The sequence below is a fragment of the Ooceraea biroi genome, chromosome 4 (genome assembly GCF_003672135.1).
Source record: "Ooceraea biroi isolate clonal line C1 chromosome 4, Obir_v5.4, whole genome shotgun sequence".
Lineage (NCBI taxonomy): Eukaryota > Metazoa > Arthropoda > Insecta > Hymenoptera > Formicidae > Ooceraea > Ooceraea biroi.
Window position 1 is genome coordinate 16,715,176 of NC_039509.1, and position 12,750 is coordinate 16,727,925.

The 12,750-nt window shown below is 42.8% G+C and overlaps 1 protein-coding gene across 3 annotated transcripts; it reads right to left on the reverse strand.

Annotated features, from left to right (window-relative positions):
* Nucleotides 1–399: 399 nt before the first annotated feature.
* Nucleotides 400–11,737, reverse strand: LOC105283429 (uridine phosphorylase 1). 3 transcript variants are annotated; one of them, XM_011346168.2, is made up of 6 exons: nt 7,892–8,013; nt 6,350–6,473; nt 5,707–5,868; nt 5,079–5,264; nt 4,650–4,982; nt 400–4,429 (listed from the first exon to the last, which is right to left on the reverse strand). In XM_011346168.2, the coding sequence occupies exons 1-6, from the start codon at nt 8,011–8,013 to the stop codon at nt 4,247–4,249; spliced, it is 1,110 nt and encodes a 369-aa protein (XP_011344470.1). In that variant the 3' UTR covers nt 400–4,246. The 3 variants fall into 3 exon arrangements, with proteins under 3 accessions (XP_011344470.1, XP_011344479.1, XP_011344490.1); XM_011346177.3 differs by lacking the exon at nt 7,892–8,013 and adding an exon at nt 11,583–11,737 and having other exon boundaries at nt 4,247–4,429; XM_011346188.2 differs by lacking the exon at nt 7,892–8,013 and adding an exon at nt 11,166–11,564 and having other exon boundaries at nt 4,247–4,429.
* Between the last annotated feature and the right edge of the window lie 1,013 nt (nt 11,738–12,750).

The window sequence follows — 12,750 nt, forward strand, 5'->3', positions numbered from 1 at the left end:
AATCTATCACAAGTTGACAAGTTTAAGCGAGCGATCGGCTGAAAAATCGTGAAACCTCCAACAGAAATGTTTTCTCGCCAAGCACTCGTGTATGTGTACATTCTCTATTGAAAAAGAGACCCACTGCAAGAACAATGTTGTACTCGAAAGAGTACATAATAAACATACACATACGCGCATCTCTATTTATTTCTGTACATTATTTTATGAAATAAATACGCATCTTTTACATCCTCAAGCAGTGTTACTATATATATATATATATACGCATGTTCTTCCCGCAATCGGATAATACGCAATCTTTCATCTGAATTTATTCGACTGAATGAACCAACAGTCTGATCATCGTCTTTGAACTTTGGATGCAATTCCGGGTGAGTATCAGCGCACACTGTCACCTACATAATATTTTTTTTATTGTCCTCTTATAACGTACAATTAACAACTGTAGAGCTCTTTCTCTTGTTCCATCTTTTTTTCATTCCTTCTTCATACAATGTGCTTGGCCACGTGCCAGCAATTAGGTTTTAAAAAGACACATTAGTCTCGAGAATTAATATATATAAATAATCGAATTTTTACAGTGGAGATGTACAATTCGATAGCTGAGAGTAGTACTAGCAAACTTACGAGAACGTCCGCGACCGAACGATCGAAGAGGTGGACGTTCGATCAAAAGTATCGTAGTTACAATGTGCGAGAAAGAGAGAGATAAACAATGGAAATTTTACAGAGTATATCGTAACATTGTAAGTAGAGAAATAGTTGTCGCGGATTCGCAAGACGAGAGGGATGTAGATAAGATCTCGAATATACACGCGTGTCATACGTGTCAACACGTTTGTTAGGTACATTTCGCTAATGCTCCTTATACACGTTACAAGTACGCATCACAGATATGTCGTTGTTCATGGAACGAACGAAAAAGCGAACGACAATAATGAGAATCGACTGTAAATGTATGTTTGATTCTTCCAAGAGTGAATGCGCGTCAGCAGCAGCGGTTTGTCCGATTTTCAAAGATTCAAAGAAGAAGGAAGGATGCAATTCTGTAAAAAAGTGCATTTCAAAATGTCATAAATGGGTCCTGATTACTCGCTTTCAACGATTAAAGTAAAGCGTTCGATTGACTTGTCACGACTGTTTTTACATTTACGGAAACAAAATTAAAACTGTTGCTGTGCGTAAACGTTTACGCGTAACGGGTTGTAAAAGTTCGTGAAACGCGTGATCCGCGGGAATCGCGTCAAGATAAATTCACGCTTCGCCGTACTCTGCTACCGATGCTCATTCTCTTGGAACGGCCTTATACTTAATCGCGGGCACATAACAGATAATTAAAAATACAAAAGTCGATATATCGGCGTATATTGCGAGTAAGACGAGTATGTTTTGTTGCTAACGAGCAGAGGAAGCTGCAAAATAAAGCGTTATTAAAGCAACGATAAAAAGACTACGGAACACGAAACAAAACGGTTTGACACTAATGTGCCGACTCTCATTTATATTATAAATAATGTATATATAAAGCATCATAAAATAAAGGCAAATACATTATAAAGCAACCGCAAAAATTTGATGGAACCCTTACAGCACGCGGAAGCTTGCAGCAACTATAACGTATGTTGCGATATATTGCTGCAAGCTACTCTTCTTTGCTACAGGGGGGTAACGATCTCGTCGCGATCCGTTATGGTCTGCGAGAATCGATTCTGGGCTTTGTAACTCCTTTGTACCGGTAAGGAGATGAACGACCAAGGCAAATCGTACGGCACGGCGCATCGGCTAGCAACAATTTTACACAGAGAGAATCGTTAACGAACATCGTGTCACGTTAATAGCAAACATTGCCATACTTGTGTATCGAGCAATTGGAATGTACGCGTATTCGTACTACCATCCAAAGTTTTCTTGTACTTTCTCGCTTTCTATCGTTTCGATAGAATTTGCAACAGATCCGATATATACTAGTCGGACCAGAGCCGAGTATGGTATTTTTGCGATTATTTACGTGAATGTCAATATCCTCGAGAACAATTCTCTCCGTGTATAACGAACATGTATCGTACAACTATACATATTATACAGCTTTGCTGTCTACGCAATAATAGAATATTAATACTAATATGCATAACGAACAGGATATAACGTGGACGCTCAGGGCTGGGCAGTACTTGAAACATACATACATGTATATACGGTTGTTACGCTCGACGTAAATGACACGGAACAAAATGTGTAAACGATCGATTTTGTGTACACAACATTTCGTTTATCTTCTGATTCACGAAATTTAAACATTGTCAACAAGTGGTTGGTATTTCATGCTTGTTCCATTGAAATGCATTTAAACAATATTTTGCCCAACCCTGTGACGGTGGACAAAATGTCGTTAGTTGTCGTCATGTATCCGTCTCGTCGAGTCTGATATAGTTTATCATATGTAATCGATCGGTGATTAATAATTTCTTTTAAAGTGATACAATCTTTTTTTTTCTTTTCTTCCTTTTTTTACGTTTATAATACTCGCTGTGTTCTTTTCATATGTTCTTATCTTTTGCGCGATTAATTGTGCGTAAAACATGAAATTGCTTAAATACGCGTAAGTATGCATGCGTATACGAATATTAAATATGTCAATTTAACACTTGAACATTGATTACGTAATAATTTTTACATGATAGAAATTTGTCCGCTTATCGCTCGTGAATTGGCTGACAATTTTGACAAGAATATAAACTCATAGACAACTTATATTGGTTCGTCTTCTCTGTTTTCCGATATCACACGAATATTGGTACGAATGTTAGCCGAATATTTTCCTTTCTTACAAGTTTTCATGTTCCAGAGATGCTTACTCGAAAAATAATTTGTCAAATGACATCTATTAAGGTGTGTCATCTTTATTCTCTTCTTCTCATTCTTGTAACTTGCATGTTGTGTATGTAACCCCCCGCCCACGTTACGGATAACAATTAAACGGAAACGCCGCTAATTCTTTGACTATATATATGTATATAATATGTATATATGTGTATATATGTGTATATATGTGTATATATGTGGAATGTGCTACCGAATTGTGTTAAGAGTGCTAATACATAGATCTCACACTCCGATAAATACGCGCAGCATATCTAACTTTACAATTCCTTTTGGAACCCCATCCGAACAAACCTCGCACTAAACCACGTAAACTGCAAATAGGTCCGTTAACAGATTTCATATCTAAATCTCGATATAAAGACCCTACGCAAAACGATCGAAAAGAAACGAATTCTTGTTCGCAATGTCATGCGTTTAAACGAAGGGCTGCAGAAATTAAATTTCTAGAGAAAACTACACGAATTGGTAGTCGATTGCACCACAGTCTCGATATAACTTTCTTTCATCAGTTCCTGGCTTTCTACCATAATTGAAATTATTATAATTTATATATATCTGGAATGCATACGAATATAGCGTACGGATAAGAAATTTCTTACACAAGTCGTGAGAATAACAGCTAGCAATAAAATAATAGGATCTCTGGGACAGAAAAGATTCAAGGAATGTTCTTCAAACTCCACGTTAATCGAGAATGGTGCAAATGGCCGTAGAGGATATATAATTGTGAAAAACGTATTTTCGCGCTCGAGCGCAATTTGTAATTCTCGGTGTGTGCGTGCGTGCGTGCGTGCGTGCGTGCGTGCGTGCGTGCGTGCGTGCGTGCGTGTGTGTGACTTTGTACTTGAATCTCACCGCACGAAACAAGTGCATTAAATTTTGGCGTCGCTTCGGTACCGATACTCGTTAATTTCCTCGTGAGCTTCGGGAATCAACGCGGCGATGCGCTTCTGCGCAATGTGAGAAATTTCTCGTTGCAATATTCGATCATTATTATCAACATTTTCAAGAAAGATTGCCTTCTCCAGTATTTCGACCTGAAAAATTTTGTTAAACGGTAAAAATTTCAACAACAGAGGGATTTTTAACAACTTTGACAAAAATTTTCAACATTTTCTTCTTTTTTTTTGTACGTTCCGAGAGCCGCTGGAAATCCTTTTGTGACGCTTTCGATCGCTTCAGATTGCTCAAATCTGTAAATTCTGCTGTAAATTTGCCGTTTAATATCGCTCTTTACGCGATCTTCCTCGGAAATAAATAAAATCTTTGCAAAGAGAAATAAACGGTCCGTACAGCGTGCACAAGTTGATTTAAACGCCGCGCCGATCCCGAAACCGAGCCGCAAAGCTCGTTTCACGACTTAATCGTAATTCTCAGATTCCTGCTGTACCAGTTTGAAACGGCGCGGGCTCTTGACGTACATGGAGCCGTGACCTTCCAGGGAGAGACGGCCCTTCCGCTGGAGGTACGTGGTGATGTAACGAGCGACCAACGTCTGCGGTCGCAGCTGCCATTCCTCCAACACCTCCTTGGGTGCTAGAACCTTTGCAAAGTATAAAGATCGACCATCAAATACAACGTTTTTAACATGATATTATTATACATTATGTTATATGTGCCATAAAGTAACGTGTCGCGAATATGCGCGATTCTCGCTGCTTTGCTCGACCCCATCCTTTCTTAAGGATGTCTCAACGAGACGCATTTGTGCATACCCGCGATATACCTCGCGCTGTTGAAAATAAATATACGTCAATTTATACCTGATCGCCTTTGAGTCGGTCCAACAATGTTACGCACACGACAGCAGATTGGATGCCGGCGTGATGCGTCAGAGCGGCAAAGCACAGACTCTCCATCTCAATGTTCACTACTCCGGCCTTCTGCAGCTTCGTCAGGTACTCCATCTTGTCGGTTTCCGTAAACTCGCAGAACGCGCCATCCAAACGACCCTGACCCTCGTAAAAGTCGTTTGAGCACATGGTCTTGCCGATTACGGTGTCGTAGGGATCGTCGCGATGCGCCAGACCCTTCAAGTCACGGGCCAGCTGCCGATCGAGTTTGGCTGGTCGGCGCACCAATTTTCCGAGCACCATCTGCAAAGAGACGTTTGCTCGAACGTTCAATCTCCATCTTTTACCATGTACTACAGCTGACGCTGATTATGTAGCTACTTGTTTATGGCCACTGACCAATTCCATGTAAGGCCTCATCATCTCGTCCACGGCCTCCTCCGAGATAATGACCGTGCCACCTTCGTGGCCGACACCGCCGCAGGTGCCGATCCTGATGAAGACGGGATCCTTCACTTTCGCATGGTACATCAGCTTGATGATTTCGTGCAGTAGGATGCTAACTGAAGGTATACCCATCCCGTGCTGAACAACAGTCGATCGTTATTATCATTAGCAAAACTCTTACTCGAAATACACGGAATATACGAATTGTGCCAATCTATCAAACCGGGATACGCTTTTAACGAAGTATTCGCCATAATGCCGCGATTTCTACAACAACTTTCATGCGTGGACGCGAATGCGTCCATCTCATTAACTAAAGCGTACTAAACGAGCCGATATTTATGCAAAGGGAAATCTACTTGACACCGTTGCTCGAGCATTCCACCATCCGGTGGAGTGGAATTCGGTCAAATCGGCCAGGAATTACGCTGGCAGACAGTACGCGAGAGTTGTTCCGTGGCGGAATCTCGAAAGGAAGAGCTTACCATCTGCTCGACAATTATTAATCGGCAAGTATCGAGCAGCGAAATAAGATGGTTCCGCGTCGAGAGACCGCTCGAACCTCGTAAAAAAGACTCACGCTGATAGAGAGAACCGGGCCGACTTTGTACATGGAATAGCGATAAGAATTCTGAGTGATGTCTAAAAGGGTCGTTCCCGCTGGCAGCTTGTGACCAATCTCCTTCATGATATAGTTTGCAAAGTGTTCCATTCTCTTTGGCGTTCCACCCATGCAGACAAACTGCAACGATAAAAGGATGCATTCGAGATACGTATCTCGAGAAATTGATCGAGGGGAACGGAAAAAGGAAGTAAGGCGCAGTTATTAATTTCGTTGAGAGACAATAAACTAAAGTGAAAAGTCGGTTTCTCACTTCTCGGACGTACCACGTTTGAACGTCACTTGGTGGAGATCATCGGCTACGCTGGTAAAAATAAACAGCCGCGGTCGGTGGTGTAGTAATTGCACGTGATTGAGATGGATTTCGCACGATTTATCGCGACGCGTTGGCCGATATTCCCAATCCGCTTCGAGAACGCCGAGTGCAAAGGACAAGGCAAATGTATAACGATTGATTATTCAAACGGACGATGTCAGACGAGCGGGTCTTGTCGGCGAGCGTCGAAACCCCGATTATCTATGGACGTAACGCGTAACATCTTACGTCGTAACGTGTTATGCGTTTCAGAGAGAAATTAGTGTAAATCAGTCTGTGACTTGCCTTGACGTCGCCAAACATCTCGACGAGATCGTGGGAGCCGCTGCCGAGAGCGAGATGGTACAGTATATCCTGATCCATGAGTTCGATATTGGGATTTCGCAGTCGTACGGAGCCATCGCTGTACCTGAGAAAAATCGAGACTACTTTGATACTCTTATATTTAATTCCTACGATAGGAAAGATCGCGCTTGACAAGTATCACACTCTATCGCAATGCCCGTGATAATAAAACTTTTTGATTATCGCGCATGGTGAAACACGCGCGCCCGAGGGACGGAGGAAGCTCCGCGATTATTAAATTGCGGTGATGGCCTTTGACATCGTCACTTTGTTGCGCACAACTTTCTTAATTCTACGATGGATTAGCGAAACGTCCAACGATTTCAACGTTTTCAACGACAATACGCGTTTTGTTTCTTGAACCAACGATCAAAAAAGTTGAAAGATAGTCATTTTGTTTGTTCCGCGTCAAGAGTAAATAGTGATAGTTAATCTTGATAGTATAAATATAGATACAGTATAGATACAGTATAGAATACAGCTAATATCGAAATTTAAAAGAATGTCCGATCGATGCGACGATGGACTTTCATATCTGCACGCTAATCTGTTATTCGATCGAGCGATTGTGCGAATCGCTCTCCAAACAACCAATTACTTTGTCCCGTATCATGTAAAAGGGAGAAAAAAGCACGATAACTGATCTTCTTTTCTGTTGCATCGTCGAAAAAATGTCTTGGAATCGCGCGAAAGAAGATGCGCCGAGAGAGATGTAAAAACGCGAGGGATAAAACGACGTATCTAATCCGACACAGACGCGTCGTAACCGCATCTTTTATATAACTGGCGCACAACGGTAACGCGTAATCCCGTTTCGAGAAATCGTTTTGCTCGTTCGTTATCGAGCAATGGACAAGTTTCCCGATAAAATGCGTTTTTCTTCTTTTCCTTTTCGTCTCGTACCTGTACCTAATGTTGCTTTTGCTTTGCACCACGGACGGACGGGTGCTGGTAATTTTCTTTCCATCTTGAAAGAGAACTCCTTTGTCGTTTCCTGTCATCCGAATAACATACCTTCGCTCTCGAGCGGCTTTTCCTTCTAACGTTATCTATCTTTCATTGTCGTGTGTCATTGTCGTGCTCGAGCTTTTCATTATTCTCTCCTCACGATTCTCAGACGAAACCGACGGAAACTAGCGCGCAATAACGTGGAGAATACGAAGACGCGCAGTCTATGCCTCTGCGAATGGAACCGCGTTTCCGTCACGTTATTGTTCGACATATTTCTCCGTACGTATGTAATAAGGCGACATATGTAATAAGGGAATTCTAGGCGTTTTGTCCATCGGTTTATCATCTTATCGTTAATGAAATACATTTGTCGCGCGTTAACGTTAAGGTACAAAAGGCACGTCGGTGTACGTGTGCGCGTAATCGCGAATTGGAATTTACTGGATATAGACATTAATCCGAGAAACGAGAGAGCAATCTGTAGAACCGAGTTCTCTCTCCCAGTTGCAGTGAAAAAAAGCAGCACCCTACCTAACCGGACTGGTCGCCTTGGCCTCTTGTGCATTGTCCTTCTCCACTGGTGGTTTTAGCGAACAAACGTGCTCCCCCGTCTGGTCCAGACTCGTGTTCTCGCAAGTACAGTAACTCGGCATTCTCGGAGAGTTTTCCCACCTGACGCGACGCAGAGTTTTCGGCGAGAATAACCGACTCGATTGCCAGTTTCAATCTCGATCTCGAATCGACCGAAACGGTGCGGTGCCGGTCGAACGACGATGTCGGAATAGTTGGCGGCAATCGTGCCGACGACTTTTATACGTCGAGTCAGGGCGAGTCATTCCCACCATCGCCACTGGTCACGATTGCCAATGGCCGGACAAACGCGAACGTCGAACCGGTCGTGGATGCTGAACGGTAAGCTGGGCCAAGCTAACGATAAGAACGATCACCATCGATTCCGGCAACGTGCAACCGTAACGAATCGGGCGCTCCGCTCGTTTCTCGCTAAAGCTAAAGCTTTTTATGGAAAAGTCGCTCGCGCTTAGTACGATGCTGCCTATCTGGCCACGGGAGTTGCCATGGGACGTCGAGAAATAAGCACTTCTCGGCAGTTCTCGGTAACTTGCTCTGATTTTGATCGAGGTCATTTGTTGCATCAGTATGATCCTTTTAAGGCCATTCTACAATGGCAGTAAGAAGTAAAATAGTAGGGAGTAAAATAATAGAAACTGACCAATCATAGTCGAGTGTAAAAGAAAAAAATCGACTGTGTACATGTACGCGTCTTTTCCATCTTGATTATCGTTTTTTTTTCATTCGCCGCACAAATACTTGGATCGATCGAGTGAACGAGCGACCGGTGTACGTAATACCTTTTCATGTGCATACTTGATTACATAATAATTGATATCTAGTGGACGTACCGTTAGCACCGCCTCGCATCGGTGAAAAGCTTCGGGAAATATCGATCGAACGAACGGCCGTAATCACTAGTAAGTTCGTTACGAGCTATTGTGACCGGGCTTATTTTCTATTATATTACGTCATCTAACACGAGTGGCAGGCAGGATTAATCACTAGCGATATCGATTATTCGAATAACAATAATTGTTTGGATTTCCTGATGTAAAAATTAGTATGTTGCTGTATTTGTATCATGTTAATTAATATGAAACAATTATAAATTTGGAACCGCACAATTGTTTCACTGACAATTCGCTAACAAAAGAAAAGAGAGAGAGAACTTTTCTAGGCATTTTTGTAAAAGTACGCGGTCTCAGCTTCACATTGGTTCCCCCCGCTCTACGTGAAGATAGAAATGATAACAGTTTTTTCGCGCGCGAGCAGAGCCCTTCAGAAATACAGCGGGCGATCGCTACCTGTTCCTATGGCAACCGAAGGAGAATAGGAGGGTGTGCCTGTCAGAGAATTATGCTTATATACCAGAATGTCAGAAAAGGGCGCGTGACAAGACTTTTAATTGTGTATATGAAATAATGAAAAAGTACGGAAGAGTTAGAAATCTGGCAAAATTACGTAAACTCTCCTTTCCAAAATGGAGAAAGGCAATCTTGCTTCTGGTATGGAAATCGATACAAGGTCGAACTCTTTTACTGCACGTGTCGTCCGGTAGACTCTCTCCTCGTCACGTTTCTCACATTTGTCTCTACCGATGACTCGTACTTGACCGACCGATTTATTATTTAGTGTGCGGCTGTGCGCACGTTTCCTCGCGTCGTCGATTTAACCTGTGCTCGCTATCTGTTGACCGCGGCGAAAGCGAAAGCGAATGATAAGAGCAAGATAAACGTTTACGCGATACGCCATCAATTTTTGGGCTACACTTTGCGTAGCTAGAGAAATAATATACGATTCGGTTTATACATATATAGTTTAACTTGATGCTTAACGCTGCAAGTCGACAGATCGATGGGATCTTCGGTGACTCGATCCGCGAGCGGATATGCTGGGCGAAAAGAAAAGGGCACGATCTGCTTCTTATTATTAATAGAGTTGCATCGATCCTCCACTTTGTTGCCGGCGGGAAACATGTACACGTCAACGTACACGTACTCGCGCGATCTTTCTCTCTCTTGCATTCTTTTCATCTCTCTAATTTCAAATTCGGCGAGACACGCAGTGCTTTTGCTCTTCGTTTATTTCTTTTTCTTTTTCTTTTTCTTTTTAATTTCAGGTTCACACTCATTTAGAGAGATAGTAAAATATGATCCACTCCGTGGGACACACGTGTGTCGTTTTAACGAGAAGAAGAAATGAAGAAGAAAATGGGAAATACCAGTCTGTATACTCGTATAGCGATAAAGTTCGACGTCGACTAACGGTGTAGCTACCCAGTAAGCAAAATGTGTGCAATCTGCCAGCAGAGCCTGCTAACAGACAGCAGATTGGCGGCAGAAACCGAGCAGGATCTGCAGCTTTTGGCCATTCATATTTACGATATATATTAAAGCATGTGTTTACTTTTAACACGCTATAAATTGTTAAAAGAACGCATTTGTTTGTTTGTTAAATTAAAGTACATTTGGCTTGATGTGTCTTTCCGACAGTTCGTTGCATAATTTGCTTTCGAACTTCAGATGCTTGTGGCGTGCGTGAACTACATGGACACATGGGAGCCTCTGTGCCGCAAGTGCAAAAATTTTTAGAAAAATTCATATTATCGTGCCAAGGCGCGTGTATTAACTTATGTAACTGTTAGGCTAAATCTTAACATCGAGTAAGAACTCGACGTGTGCACCGCATAGCGGAGCGAAAACACGTATTCATAGCCCTGTAAATTTGAATACTGTCAAAAGTTGCAGATCCCGTTCGGTTTCTGCTGCCAATCTGCCGTTAGATTCCGCGCGCGCAAATCTTGCTCGGTTTCTGCCGCCGATCTGTTCTTAGATTTTGTGAGCAAGCTCTGTTACATTTCTGGCACCAATTTGTCGAATTAATCGTTAACAACAACTTCTCTATCAAATTTGTTGTCTTTTGGCTGGCAATAGTTGATAGCAGATAGTTAGCGTCATCTGCTTTCGGCAGACTTGGCTATCTGGGTAGTTATCCTTTGCGTAATCGTGTTTAGTTGATCTGATGGAAGAGCCTTTGACACTGTCCACCATACGGTTTTATCGCCCTAATTACGCGTGTCTGCGAATGACACTGGTTTCCGATCCGCGCACACTACTGCAAACCGTTTATCGATAATACGTTAAACGCTCGGCTGATTTCCGACGAAGGTTACCCACGGTACACCGACAGTGTCCGACCGTTGAAACGCGATTCTGACTGACGAAATACATACCACGACACACGGGGTGTATCCGAAGAAGCAAGCATGTTGCACGCGGTTTACCTCGATTTCTCATCGCTACTTTCGTGTAATTTCCCTTTAATTTTTCTTCCTTACAAAGACACGTTTGATCGATGCGTGCTACGGTGAGGATTCCCGTCGTAGAGTCGTACGATCCGTCGAGGAATTTATTCAGGTCACCGTAAACACGCAGCAGCGATTTTACAGTTGGAACACCTCGGCAAAGGGCAGTCGCGCGATCGACTCGGTGGCTACCTGCCCAGCCCTTTTTCACGCACCCTCCTCGAGAAATGTGGGTGCGCGTGCGAAATACCGAGATGCGGGACACCGTGCTCCGTCTGGCGCAATCAGACGATTTTCACGCGAATTCTCTGAAACTTTTGATCGGGAACGCGAACGGAAACTCACTCGTCGAGTTCCTCCTCGTCCAACAGAAGACTCATCCTTCCTTGTCTCGGAGCACCGCGCGACGTACGGATCCGTTACGGGTTGACTCTCGCCACTGCGACAGGGGTGTAGCCCCCTCGATGATCTTTCGCGGAACTATAACAGCGGGAACGCGCCGCGACTCTACTCGCGCATCCCCCTCTCTTACTCTCTCCCTTCCCTTCTCGCTCCATTTTGCTTTATCTCTTTACCATCACCATATCGCACGTTCTACCTTTTTCGCGTACTCGCTCTTTCCACTTGCCTCTTTCTCTTCTCCACGATCTATCTTTTTTTTTCCTCTTTATCTTTTGTTCATCTACTTCTTTCTTATTCCATAACACAAACTATTCTTCTGCTGCTCGTGCTACTTTCTCCTGCTACTACTTGTCTCATCTCTCTCTTTTATTCACGTACAGGCCATTTCTTTCTCTCGCGTATTTCCCTCACTCACACAATTTACCTGTCTCTCTCCCTCTCTCGCTGATAGATCAAAAGCGGCGTGCATCACCTGATGGCACCCCTTGTCGGTACATGCGCGTTTCACGCAACTGCGCACCCCTTCTCTTTTATTCTCTACCCTCAGCTGGTCGACGCACGCGGTAAAGATCCCCGCTTGGCCTATTTCTTTAGGACGTGCGTATATTGCAAAAGCGTGACCAATTTGTGCAATATTGCGGAAAAATGGGTTTCCACCCATTTGAAAAAAATCATACTGTAATTATTTGATATATAATAAAGTATATAGTTTTTAAGGATCGGGATCAAGTCAACATGACGCGAATTATTACAGTTTTTTAATATAAAAATTATATATATGTGCGTGTGTGTACGTGTTAATTAAATACATAGTTTTCTCGCAAGAAATACAGACGAAAACAACAAGAAGAAAACAGTGATATAATACTCGACAAGTTAATGCAGAAGGAAACGGACAAACGGTCAATGACCGATTTTCCGTCGGAACATGGAATGCAAGAAAAACTCTTTGTATGTGGTGCACATCTATGTAACATGAAATATAGTATAGTATAGGATGGAGAAGGATATCGTAGTTACTGTTGAGGAGTGAATTCTCTCGTCACGCTCGTCGGTGCTACTGTCACAAACTGTTTTATTTTTATCATTAATGTATATTATTTATTATAAA